General features: G+C 42.9%; 1 protein-coding gene across 1 annotated transcript in view; it reads right to left on the bottom strand.

The window, feature by feature from the left end:
• TNFRSF21 (TNF receptor superfamily member 21) overlaps positions 1–13,754 on the bottom strand; it is a 69,081-nt gene that overhangs the window by 25,849 nt on the left and 29,478 nt on the right. The window contains exon 4 of the mRNA XM_054022797.1: positions 1,763–2,028. Within this exon, the coding sequence (XP_053878772.1) occupies positions 1,763–2,028 (266 nt within the window). The remainder of the gene's footprint in view (positions 1–1,762; positions 2,029–13,754) is intronic.

Below are 13,754 nucleotides of genomic sequence, written 5' to 3'. Positions count from 1 at the left end.
TTCAAACAGTGAAGATAAGAATTTAGGGCAGGAGAAAAATGATGTACAGCACCCAATGGTTTTAATTAAATTACTGACTGTGATGCCTCAACAAGGCCTCCAACAGTGACTAGCTCTGTTCTTGAGCAATCTTTTAATTTTTCTAATTGGATACTCATGATAAATCCAACCCAAATGTCATTTTATCTGATCTCCTAATTCAGGATTTATCATAGATATTCAATGTCAAAATGTAACCAGACAAAAAACAGTTTACTACATACTCAAGGAGACTAGGAAAGTCAGTTTGATATGCTGCACACGCAACAGGAATTTCACGCATGCATACCACAGAGGAAAAAAATATATACACATCTAAGTATGTCAGGACTTGATTTTACATATAATTATGTCTTATGCTTTGCATTTAGGGTTTTAAATCTTGGATGCAAGAAGTCTTGGAGAACAGCATGCAGACCAGACAGTTATATACTTTGGGCTATTTAGATTAAATTAGAATAGAAGCTGTTGCACTGAACACTGCAAGACAAAGCTATTCATTATTTAAACATGGAACAAGAAGCTGCGTTCCATGCACAAATGACTCTGGTAGGGTTACAACTAGGAAGCTCTACACACCCAAGTATCTCTCTTGAAAATTAACTTAAAGCCGAAGCACAAAGTCATTACTAGGAAGTGTAAAAGACCCAGTAACGCGATACATGGTTGCAAGATCAAGCACTCAAACATCAGGGAGCACCCAATTTTGAGGCTGCTCCAGCAACCCTAACTCTTAATGCATACCATAAAGGTATGCATGCTGTTTGCAGTTTACCTTTAATGTGAGACGCGAGAGCTGGCACCTCCATATGCAAAATCCTGGAATAGTTTTAAGAGCTATTTAACCATGAGGCAATTTGAATGACATACAAAACAGTAATAGCAGGCAGCACCACAGGAAAGAGAAATGCTGACTGTGAAAGTCTAAGGAGACCTTGCCCTCACTCCCAAGCACCGCCCTAACGATGGTTCAGGTAGGAGTTCATAAAGACAAGTACCGTTCCTTATGAGCAAAGCTGCACGAGAACTCTGCTCCCGCAAAGCTCAACCGCGCAGGGCAGAAGCCTGAACGTAAGCCCCTGTGCAGTTTAGGGGCCCCACAGAAAGGCTGCACTGATGGAAGCTGCCCTAGGGGGATATTAACCTTCAGTTAACCTGGAGCCTGAACAAGTTCACACTGGAGTAATCAGCACGACGTCCATAGCAGCTGATCAGAACCCTGGGGCTGCACTGTATACCAGTTCTAGAACCCTGGGGCTGCACTGTATACCAGTTCTAGAACCCTGGGGCTGCACTGTATACCAGTTCTAGAACCCTGGGGCTGCACTGTATACCAGTTCTAGAGCCCACAAGATGCTTTGAAATAACCTGTAGGCTTCGTGTCATTCATTTCTTTGGCACTTGTCTTCGTGTACAGTGCTATAGTGAAGACGTTACTTCGCTGATAAGAGAACTTCTCCCATCGGTATAGTTAACCCACCTCCCTGAGAAGCGGTAGCTATGTCGGCGGGAGAAGCTCTCCAGTCTACACAGGGGGTTAGGTCAGTATAACTGCATTGCACAGGGGTGTGTATTTTTCACATCCCCGAGTGACGTACTTATACTGACATAGGTCTGTCGTGTAGACCTGGCCTTGGAAGGCTAGACTAGTGCATATTTCTGTGATGAAGAGTGTAATGAAAAAAATAAAACAAGCTTCCCCTGCAATCAACATACACTTTACCTGGGTTGTGTCTTCCATCAGGCCTCTGATCTTCTCCACGACATCATTACGTCTGTGCTGCCGCAGTGCGCTGATGAGCTGAGCGAGACTGGCTTCAGGGCCTCGGATGGTCCAGTGCTGTAAGGCAGCATAGGCCCTTTCATGGTCTGCAGTGTACCCATTGGAGAAAGCCGTCATCTCACGGTCACTTGCATTGCTCAGAAATTGGTAGATCTCTTTCCACTGGCCTCCAACCTGGGCTGCTACGAGCTTCAGAATGTCAATGCCTGTCAAACAGAAGAGGTGGAGATGAAACAGCAGTTTCCAGCCTTGCAGCCTCTTATCAGTTAAATATCAAACTATTTATGTTTTGTACTAGCAGAAGGGTGGGTCTCTTCCATCTAAGAGATGCATTTAACACCTCTTTAGGTCTTTCATTAGCAATAACGGATGCTTATAATACTGGGCGGCATGCTACTTCCCAGTGTTTTGCTTTAAGAACTCACCTTTGACACTTGTTATGTAAGTAAAGGGTGTAAAATACATAAATACTCTCTGATGCAGAGACATCTTCTAATATTAGCTACCCTGTTTGAGCAGTGGCTGATATTAACAAGCTTCCTCATTGGTGGTGGCATTACATTATGATACCTGGCCAACTAGCCCTTCACTTGCTGGTTTGATTTGGGGCAGGGGATGTTACACATTTCCGAGTGGATTCTGGTGAGAGGGGCACTTGTTATCCAGCCCGCTGCACTGCAATCTTATCTAATTCATCCAGTAGTGATGAAATCCAGTTATGCGTTGCATCAGCACTGCTACTCAACTAAAACTGTCTATGGGTTGCTCTGGTGTGAAGAGATCCCTAGTAAAGAAGAGTGATTGAAGTTTTCTACAGCCCTGCACAAAAGCACTGCAGCTGTGATCCAACTACTGACCTGGGTGTGTTAGGGAAAAAGATGTGTCACCTGAACTTTTCTTCACAAGTAACAGTCGCTTTTCCAAATATTAAAGCCCCATAATAGTGCTAGCTACAACCACGTGTAAACTTCTGTTCCACTGTGGAAATACTTGAAAGACCTGTGAAATACTTTAGGTTTAAGAGGCAAAAAGCACAACTCGGTTGCTACATGAAATACTTTACACAAAGTGATCCAAGTTTTCTATTCAAGAGTCTCTCTCCCCTCCCCTCTTCCACCCACCAGGTCTCTCAAACCACTGAGCACAAGAGACTGTTACAAAACTATCAACACAATATCCTCTCACTGTGAAACTTCAGAAGGGATATAATTAAAAGCCAAGTTCATCCATGTAGGGAGAAGGAATCAGCAAGTACAAACCTTCAGATACAAACTACAAGACGTTGTTTTGGAGCAAGGAAAGGTTGTTTTTTTTTTAGGCAAGTAAGCTCAGCAAAATCCACCTTAAGCAGCCACACAAGGGATTAACACAACTGGTTTTCATACAAACAGTTCTCAAATTTTCACAGGGTGGGTCACATCTGAGGTTTCCTCATGAGCCGCTGCCCTTCATTTCATGATCACACAGACCACTTCCCCACCCATTTGCAGTCACATAACATCTTTGTGGCAACTAAAGCAATAGCTTACAGAGAAAAACTGAGAAGGTCTGGGATCTTTCCCAGTGGGATCAGATTTAACAGCCTTGGTAACGCAATTTTTAGACTAAGCAAAAACCCTAGTTACTGCATTTCTACACTCAGGACTGAAAATTCAAGCCAGAAATTATGTAGTCAAATTATGTTAGCAACACTCGACATAAACCCATACATTTCTTAACCAGTATAAAAGTGAAATGGGCTTAAGAGACCATTCTACATAAACTGGTGAAAATCCACTTTTAAACTATACCCTAGCCTAACAGAGCACTTTTCAATATTCCAAGAAACAGGCACCATGTGTATTAAGCCAGTCTAAACCGGCATGTGACCCACTTTCCATTAATCACAGATAGTGCCAACTCACATTTTAAATACAACACACGTATTCATATTCTCTCCTACCATAGTCAAATAAGGGAAAGATCCAGTATTATAATTTATGGGCACCAAATTTAGTTGACCATAAATTGGATTAAAATCTGGAGGTTGGCCCCCCCATACTGGACCTAGAGTTCTCTTTGAAAAGTCTACTACGTAACGTTTATATACAATTTAGAAACTGGCCCCTCCCCTGGAACGGTCACTATTTTAGTGGTAAAATCCTGGTGCTGCAATCCCTCACTCACACCAACACACTCAGATGCTGAAGAGACAATGCGAGCACTTGTTCAGTGGTGAAATACTTGCACAAGTCTTTACACCATCTTTGCTAGCCCTACATTAACAAAACCCACATGGACACAACCCATAGGAGTCGCAGGCAACCCCTGCAATGGCACACAGTGTAGCATACATACAGACGCCACCATGTTCCTGATGAAACATTAGCGACACTGGCATGATTTTCATAAGCCAATACTAGGGCAGGGTAGAGCAGCTGCACTTGTAGGATCTACAAAAACCCACACTGGCTAGAAGCAGCCACCTTTACAACAGCAGTGTTTAAATAAGGCCATTTAAGCAAGTGCAAGCAGTCACCAACTATTTAATGACTTAAAATATAGAGGCACAAAGGAAAGGTTAAAGGCATAGTCCCCGAGTTTCTAATCGGCTGGGATGTGCTCCCCCCAAGTCCCGGCCCCACTCTATCCCTTCCCCCAAGGCTCCACCCTCACCCTGCTTCTTCCCATCCCCGCCCCTTCCCATCTCTGCCTCTTCCCCACCCAGTTCCGCACCCTCCTCCGAGCGCGCTGCACCCTCACTCCTTCCCAGTCCCCCCCAGCGCCTCCTGACGCCGCCAAACAGCTGATCAACGGCAGGCTCTGGGAAGGAGGCGGAGGCACTGATGGGGGTGGGGGACTGCCGGCAGGCAGGGTGGCGCTGGGGGGAGGTTCTAGTAGGGGGGCTGCCGGTGGGTGCTCAGCACCCAGCATTTTTTTTCCCCCATGGGTACTCCAGCCCCAGAGCACCCACGGAGTTGGCACCTATGGCTAAAGGCCTTATTTAGAAGTATGAAGTGTTGTTGTAGCCGTGTAGGTCCGAGGATATTAGAGAGACCAGATGGGTGAGGTATCATCTTTTATAGGCCCAATTTCTGTTGGTGATACAAAAGCTTTCAAACGTGTACAGATCTGAACAGCTTTGTGGAAGCTTGAAATCTTGTCTCATTCTCACCAATAGAAGTCGGACCTATAAAAGATAATACCTCACCCACCCTTTCGCTCTAATATTTAGAATGTGTCACAGCAACATGTTCTAAAAGCTACACGTCAGTGAGCTGCTTCTTAAGCTTATTAGGGCTGTCAAACGATTAAATATATAATCGTAATTAATCGTAAGATTTAAAAAATAGTCATGATTAATCAGTTTTAATCACATTATTAAACAATAGAATACTAATTTAAATTTATTATGGATGGTTTTCTACATTTTCCAATATATTGGTTTCAGTTACAACACAGAATACGAAGTGTACAGTGCTCACTTTGGATTTTTTTATTACAAATATATGCACTGAAAAACAAAAAAAAGTATTTTTCAATTCACCTCATCCAAGTACTGTAGTGCGATCTCTATCGTGAAAGCGCAACTTACAAATGTAGAACTATTATCTTTTACATCACTGCACTCAAAAACAAAACAATGTAAAACACTTTAGAGCTTACAAGTCAAAGCACGAAGGGGCATATGAATGTTTAGCATACCTGGCATGTAAATACCTTGCAACACCGGCTACAACACTGCCATGCGAATGCCTGTTCTCACTTTCAGGTGAAATTATAAGTAAGAAATGGGCAGCATTATCTCCCATAAATGTAAACAAACTTGTTTGTCTTAGCAATTGGCAGAACAAGAAGTAGGACTGAGTGGACTTGTATGAGGTGAATTGAAAAATAATTTGCTTTGCATTAATCACATGCATTAACTGCAATTTCCTTTTAGCCCTACTTATAATAAGACCAACAATCCGCAAGATAGAAGGACTATTTCCATTTCTCTTGCTTCTACACAAGTGATGCTAGGAAGATTTGCTTTACCACCACCTTGGAGAAAGTTGCACAATTTGTTGCTCAAAATAATCCAGAGACATGAAGTGTCATGTTCGCAATCACTAGAGAAGAGATCTGACAAACACTGTTGTACTTTATAACTGTGTCCCATTATCCAAGTCACCATTTGTTTTTTAAAATGGTGGTGCTATGCAATTTCAGTTGCCAAACCATACATGACACTTACAGGAATTGAGAAGCCAGAACAATCAAGTTAACAACTCCAAAATAACTAACTTTTCCAGTTAAGCAGAAGAGCCTCCTAATTTGGGATTAATAAATATATGATCAGTAACATATTTTCAACATGGAAACAAAACCTTTAACCACTAGTTGGCTTTATCTTTCCCGTCCTGCCCAGGTAACATATCCTCATGGAATAACCTTACACACAGCAAACTCTAGGGGCATCCAACCCATCTATAGATGGAGATAAGTCTTCCTTAGCGCTTTGGGTTAAAAACAAAAACCAAACAAAAAAACAGCAAGATATCAGGTTCAGAGGGAAAAAAATACAGCCTGTTTTGGAGGTTTAAGCAGAGGAAAGGCTCTTCGAGATCATTGAAAGCAACAATCAGTGCCAAGTATTGTGAATTCTTGTACTTTAGCCATGCCACTCAAGATCGCAAAGCTCCAGGATATGGCTAAAGTCACTCAGACATGTTTTAATCCTACTTTAATCTACTGTTCTCATAAATAGGGCTAAGATTTTGTCATGGTTATTTTTAGTAAAAGTCACGGACCGCTCACGGGCAATAAACAAAAATTCACTGAAGCCGTGACCCGTCTGTGACTTTTGCTGCTGCAGCTCCATAACTTCCCCTGCCACAGTGGTGGCTGGGAGCTGTGGGGTTCCCCCTCGGCCCACGGCGGTTGGGAGCTGCAGGGTGACCATATTTCCCAAAGAGAAAATGGGACACCCCCAGCCGCTTGCCCAAGGTGTCCCCCTCCCCCTGAGCAAGGCTGTCGCCTGTCGCTGGAACCTTGAGGGGGGTCCCCTCAAGAGTCTCTCACCTATCCTGGAATCTTGAAGGGGGCTCTGTCTCCTGTCGCTGAAACCCTGCCAGGGTCCCGCTGGCTGCCAGCTCCAGAGTCCTGCAACCCTTGGGACTGAAGCAGAGAATGTTACGGAGGTCTCTGGAAGTCACGGATTCCGTAACTTCTATGACCACCGTGACATAAACGTAGCCTTAGTCAGAAATAAGGAAAAGCCCACACAACATTAGGATAAAATCTTCTCAAAACTTTTGGGGCACAAAATTTTCAACCCCGCTAAAAAACAAATGCAAGAGCCATTGTTATAAAGAGACACCATTAGCCTCAGAAGTGTTCCACTGCTACAAACAGGAAAGGATCAGCTAGAGGTTATAGCACTAGCCTAGGACTCAGGAGAGGTAGGTTCAAGTTCCTGCTCAAATATGGACTTCCTGGATGACCCTGGACAAGTCACTTGGGAACTGAAGCCCAGTTCCCATCTGCAAAACGGGGATAATAGCATTTCCCTAAGCCACACAAGATGAGGAGAGAGGAAACTAACTTCGTGCTCAGATACTATGGTAATGAGGGCCATATAAAAATTTAAGATGACCTCAGACTGTTCTAGCTGTACCAGCTGTAGACAAGTACTCAGAGTTCCACAGAATGAGGAATAAGTCCCCCAACTGCAACCAATATTAAACTTTGTGGAAGCTTTGCTAACAGCCTGCTGCTGTAAAAGGGAGTCATCCATACAAGTAATGAAACATAATTGACATTTTATTGTCCTGGAGTATTATCTATAGGGGTTCACACGTTAAGGCAGTACTCTATTCTGGGCTACCTGTGCCTAACCAGATATAGCAACTTCAAACCTCATTTTCTCACACCATGAGGTGTGGGGCAGATCTCAGCTGGTACCAGTTTACACAAAGCTATGCTATTTAGCTATTGTGTTCTTGAACAAGACTTTGCTACATAGAACATTTTGTACATTCATACTGATGTTGACAAGTTTAGTAAGCTTATTCACACAGTTTGCTAGTGCTATATTAGTAGTTCTATAAACTATGCATGCTTGGAGAAGTCATTAACCTCTCAGATTAGGCTACAACACCCTGTGCAGGGTTTAATGGTGTATAAACCCTTTAGGAACAATTGGTCCACTGAAGAGTGAGTTGTGAAATTTCAGCCTTATGCTATACCCAAAGGCTTAGACACTGTGATTAAAAGTAAGTTTTGAAATCTTAGATCGCCCACACGCACTATATTGTGTGAAAAACACGGAAAAGACAGACAGAAAGTACTAATTTGGCTTCAGTCAGCCAGAAGACCATCACGCCCACTGTTCTGAAAAATAAGATTAAAACTATTACATAACAAGTTACTGGTGCATGCTGCCAAGTTGAGATAAATACTATTTGAGCCATTTAGTGCAACTTAATTCACTTTTTTTTTAAAAAAAAGTTGTTAATGCTCATAATAAGCCTAAATCGTACCATCTTATTTCCAGAAAACATACAAAATTAGCACTAAGCATAGAGGGTTATAGCTTCCTGTTTTAATAAGACCATGCAGTCAACAGTGATATTATTAGAACTGCTCATTCAAATGTTCACTCAGGTTTTTGGATAGTAAAGAGTTCCATACAGTGGTTACATACTAAAGACATAATTGAAAGTAGAATTCTAGTGGCTAACCCTGCATGCACCGTCTTCTAAAGAATTAGTTGCTACACTAGCATGTCCATCTAGGTATGACCATCAGGAACAACATTCATCAGGTCCTTTCGCTATCTTACAATCACTGTCCCAGTTTTCAAACTGGGTAACATTAGATTTAATACTCTACAGGGATGCCAGGCACCCGCAGCACCCACTGAATGCAATAGAATGGAGGGTGCTAAGCACTTTCGAGATCTGTAATAAGAACTTTGACGCACACTATTTAGCACTGACGCAATTAGGCTGGCCACAGGTTTTAACTCTTACCTAAGGCTAAAGCAGCTACGTGTTTGCTAATAGTTTATTTAGGATTTCATCACTTCCATCCCACTCCTTCTCCCAAGCCAGACCCAGTGCTTCTGAGCTTCCCCCTTGCTGCTATCTTCTTCACAATGAGATGAGAGGAAGAGGCAACTGAGCCCTGTACTGGCTCTTTATTCTGTGGCAGATACCAGGGCATGTCACCCCAATCAATCCATCTTTTATGGGCCCTATTAGTTTAGTTTCACTCTCATAGGAAGAGATTGGAACTGGAGCTGCATGACCCTTATTGTGAAACCCAAGGCCATGCAAAATACCCCACTAGTCTTGGGTTCAGACCTGGAAACTAAACTTGAAGTGTTATCTCTAAACATTGTCAGATCCACGACCTTTTGCAGCATCTGGAGAAGCGCACAGGTTATTTTTCTAAGGAGTCAAAGGGATTTAGAACTGGATTGTCCACTAAAAATGGAGCTGAGTTTTGCAATGAAAAATACCAGATAATCACAAGGTATTTCAGCGTTGGGATGTGGGATGACCCGAACCCCACAAAATGGGGCTTTTCAAGCAAAGCAGTTAAATTAGTATTTCATCGTTGTGACTGAATTGGAGCTGATCCAATAAAAGATATTACTTCTCCCACAAAAAGAACAGAAGTACTTGTGGCACCTTAGAGACTAACAAATTTAGTTGACCATAAGCTTTCGTGGGCTACAGCCCACTTCTTCAGATGCATAGAATGGAACATACAGTAAGAAGATTATATACATACAGAGAACATGAAAAAGTGGAAGTAGTCATACCAACTGTAAGAAGCTAATTAATTAAGATGAGCTATTATCAGCAGGAGAAAAACAAACTTTTGTAGTGATAATCCCATGGCTGGGTCATTACACATATTGAATCTATTTCCCCATGTTAAGTATCCTCACACCTTCTTGTCAACTGTCTAAAATGAGCCATCTTGATCACCACCACAAAAGTTTTTTTTTCCTCCTGCTGATAATAGCTCATCTTAATTAATTAGCCTCTTACAGTTGGTATGGCTACTTCCACTTTTTCATGTTCTCTGTATGTGTGTATCTATATCTTCTTACTACATGTTCCATTTTATACATCTGATGTAGTGAGCTGTAGCCCACGAAAGCTTATGCTCAAATAAATGTGTTAATCTCTAAGGTGTCACAAGTACTCCTGTTGTTTTTGCGGATACAGACTAACACGGCTGCTACTCTGATACCTCACCCACCTTCTCTCTCTAATATCCTGAGACCAACACAGCAACAATAACCTTGCAAACTTATTTAATTAAAAGACACTATAGAATGATGCAGAGTTGAAAAGAGATTCTTACAGTGATCATCCAAGGAGAGTTGTGAGATTTATGGCACAACTTCAAGTTATTCTCCAGCCATCCAGTGCCTGGTTTTGGTGATTCTACATTCTGTCTAAAGCAGCACTCCCCTTCGGGTAGCTTTCCTGTAAGCACTGTCTCACAGGGTTGACCTGTCTTTCCTTTGTTTGTTTACCTTTGAATAGTGAACTGGAAGTTTTTCCAACCGCTCCAGACATCTTTGCAAGTCTTACCTTACTCTGGAGTGCTCAACGTTCTCCTTAAATTAAACTTGTATTTTGTTTCAATGCAACAGTTACTCATTCCATTGCTGAAACATACTTAATTGGTCATCAAGCAAGTCTGCAGAATGCCTGTGTTTTAATGACTCTCGATCTATTCTTGGACAAATCTTATCCGTCTCCCATAAGTCTGGTTTTTCAGGTTGGAAGTTAACAGCACACTCTGTTGATTGTTCATGCTCAAGGCCAGCTACACCACTGTAGCGTTTAATGTAGAGCAGTGGTTCTCTACCTATTTATCATTGTGGGCTGCATATGCGGTCCATAATGTGTTACTAGATTGCAGTTTGAGAACCACAGCGCCCTCCCCCAAGACCTCTATGCCCAGCACCCCTTGCCCAGAGACCACTTCACAGAGTGGGGGCAGGAAGCAGAGCCCGGGGTGCAGGGCTGGGCAGCCCCGACCCAGAACCCCGCCAGGCAGCCCGAAACCTGGAACCCGGCAGTAGAACTATGCAGTTCAGGGGTGTGGATACAGACTAACCCCTGAGTGACACAGGCTATGTCTACACTGCGCATCTTTTAGTGACACAGCTATGCTGCTAAAAGGTGCGCAGTGTAGCCGCTCTTTGTTGGCAGGAGAGAGCTCTCTCACTGATCAAATAAATCTACCCCCAACGAGAGGCGGAAGCTTTGTCGGCAGTAGAGCGTCTCTCACCAACAAAGCGCTGTCCACACTGGCGCTTTTCGTCGGTAAAATTTTGTCAGTCAAGGGTGTGTTTTTTTCACACCCCTGAATGACAAGAGTTTTACCAACGAAAGCGCAGTACAGACAAAGCTAGAGTTATACAGACATAAGTCTGTAGTGTAGACCAGGGCTCAGGCACTTTCATTTTGGAAAGAGCTGGAGTAATAAGAGATCATTTGTCTATTGTCTTTACGTACATGCACCCATTGACGTCCACTGTAGGAAGTATGAAATGTTTACTTCTACATAGCTAAGCATTGCATTCAGTATTATAAGAACGCCTTACAAGAGTCAGCAGACAGTCTACGCACAGCAGGGCTTTGTTTTTCCATTCCTGTGGAAACAGGATTTTGGTGTTTTTAATGTTCTTTTCACACTGTTCAGGGCTGAACTGTTCCTGTGACCTTAGTCTCGCCACGGGCACTTCTTTCAACAGACAGGCCTACATCTGCCTTTCCCTCAGAATGAAGTCCATTATTCAGTCCACTTTTGACTGGACTGCCAGGTTACAGCATCTGGTTTTCCCCAATAGGCACTCTATTCCTTCACCTACACCTTTCCTCTCCACCACCCCCAAATATCCCAGGGACTCGCATGGAACACAGTTGCAAGCCTGAGCACTTATTTAAAACACGGTGTTTAACTTGACAGCACATCAAGAACTTACATTCACACCAAGCCATAATATGTCAAATCCAAGCCACTTCCCAGGGCATCACAGACAGCATGTGTGTTTTAACAGGGGAACTGAAAATCCCAAACATTTTTACACTCCAAGAACAAAAAACAAACAAAACTGTTGAGGTGGAATTTTCACATTTGAACTAGTTTGGCTTTTGAGCTCAGGTCTCTCCACTCCGCTCCCCTCCCCCCCGCCAAAGAAGTTTCAGTTCTCAAAGGACAAACCGGGGGGAAGTTACAGGTGAACAAAATCCTTAGTTGAAACACTAGTATGGGAGTACAGGTGAAAGGGATTTGGAGCCAGATGGTGCAGATGGCTGTGTGCCAACAGCAGATTTTACTTTGGAAGAAAGTTTTGCTATTAAACCCTCATATAGATTAATGATGTGCTGCCTGAGAGCAATATTAATTCACAAAGCCACTGAAGGAATTTCTCTTTTCAACCAAAAAAGCCTTGTAAGATGGTAAAGGGACTCATTTAAGATACTGAACAATTCCCATGTGCAAGATGGGAAGGAATAACTCCCCTTATGACCAGTCAAGGAAAGTGTACAGTCAATCATTGTGTGGTTAGCATTCATTGTACCCCAGGACACATAAGAGTGCAAGAATCAGTGGGGCTGTTACTGCATTTCATTATATAGCAGCCACTGTTCACCATCCCTGACCCTCCCTCACCACATTATCCACCACTGTCAGTGAATACTTAAGAATTATGCTTCCGCTACACTTTTCTCTGAAAAAACCCTGTGAGGTGCACAACATTTAGTGTATAGGACTGACTTATCTAGTCGTCCAGCTGGTTCTCTTTGGTGCAAAAGGAAGTGCATATCCACCCAGACAGTACAAGCACCTTATGGCATTTTTACAGCTTGCACAGAATTAATCTTCACCGTAATTCTGGGCTATGGACTGGTAACTCAGGAGCTCAAACATGCCAACAGCAAATGCAGTATGAACCTATACAGAGAACACAGAGGGACACTGCCAGGCCTGGGCTTTAAACTCCCCCATCACACCAACAAGTCACCCCAAGACCACCACTCTGGATGAAGGGAAAAAAGCTTGGGGGGGAATTTTGGCCTAACTTAGCAGTAGCTATCAAATGGACAATCCCACCTCTACAGGAGAAATTAAACTCCTCTCTCCACTTGCCTGTCACCTCCTGCCCTGTTTCAATTTGTGTGGGAGGCAAGATTCCTCTCAGATCTACCAGACTCCAGGTATAACATCTCCCTCTCTAGCCCACAGCTATTAGCTTACCACGATGTGGCAAATCAAAGTAAGGCACACCCTCTCTAGAGGAGCTAGCTGAGTGTCCTGCTATCGGCTGGCATGGCTAACGCTTTAGAGAGGATGCCTCCAATGGGTGGGGCTGGGTTTTTTAAAATAAAGATGTGAGCTCACACTAAGCATACAATACATGGATGCTGACCATGTTAAGTCACCCCATTGTCAGCCAAAACTTGGGGCTGTTCCTTCTGAAACCAGATGATTAGAAGAATCTGTCAGTGCTCAGTGGCAAAGGGATCTGCACATACTGCAGTACAAACAGATGTGTTGCACAGCAGGACCTGGTAAGTAACTAAGAACCAGTCTTGAGACATGCCAATATAACAGTGCTTGAGAACAAGGATTCCATGACATATGGAATCAACCCCATGTCTTCCTGATTATGTTTAATCTTACTCCAAAGAAAACTGCCAACTTTTTTCTTCTGTTTGCACTTTCCTCGTCTGAATCCCAGAGGAAAACTAAGAAGCAACTCCTGTATGTTCCCTTCAGCATTTAGAGGCTATGCAGTTCAAGCAATGGATGTGGCAAAGGAAAGCTTAAGTGTATGGATGTGGTATTCAGTAAATTTACATTTAAGAAAAAAAAAAAAAAAAAAAAAGATCCCTCCCCACCTTTAAATACAGCCCATCCACATCCAATTTAA

Source organism: Malaclemys terrapin, chromosome 3 (genome assembly GCF_027887155.1).
Source record: "Malaclemys terrapin pileata isolate rMalTer1 chromosome 3, rMalTer1.hap1, whole genome shotgun sequence".
Classification (NCBI taxonomy): domain Eukaryota; kingdom Metazoa; phylum Chordata; order Testudines; family Emydidae; genus Malaclemys; species Malaclemys terrapin.
The sequence above is the reverse complement of the archived record's forward strand: the minus strand, read 5'-3'. Positions and strand labels throughout refer to the sequence as shown.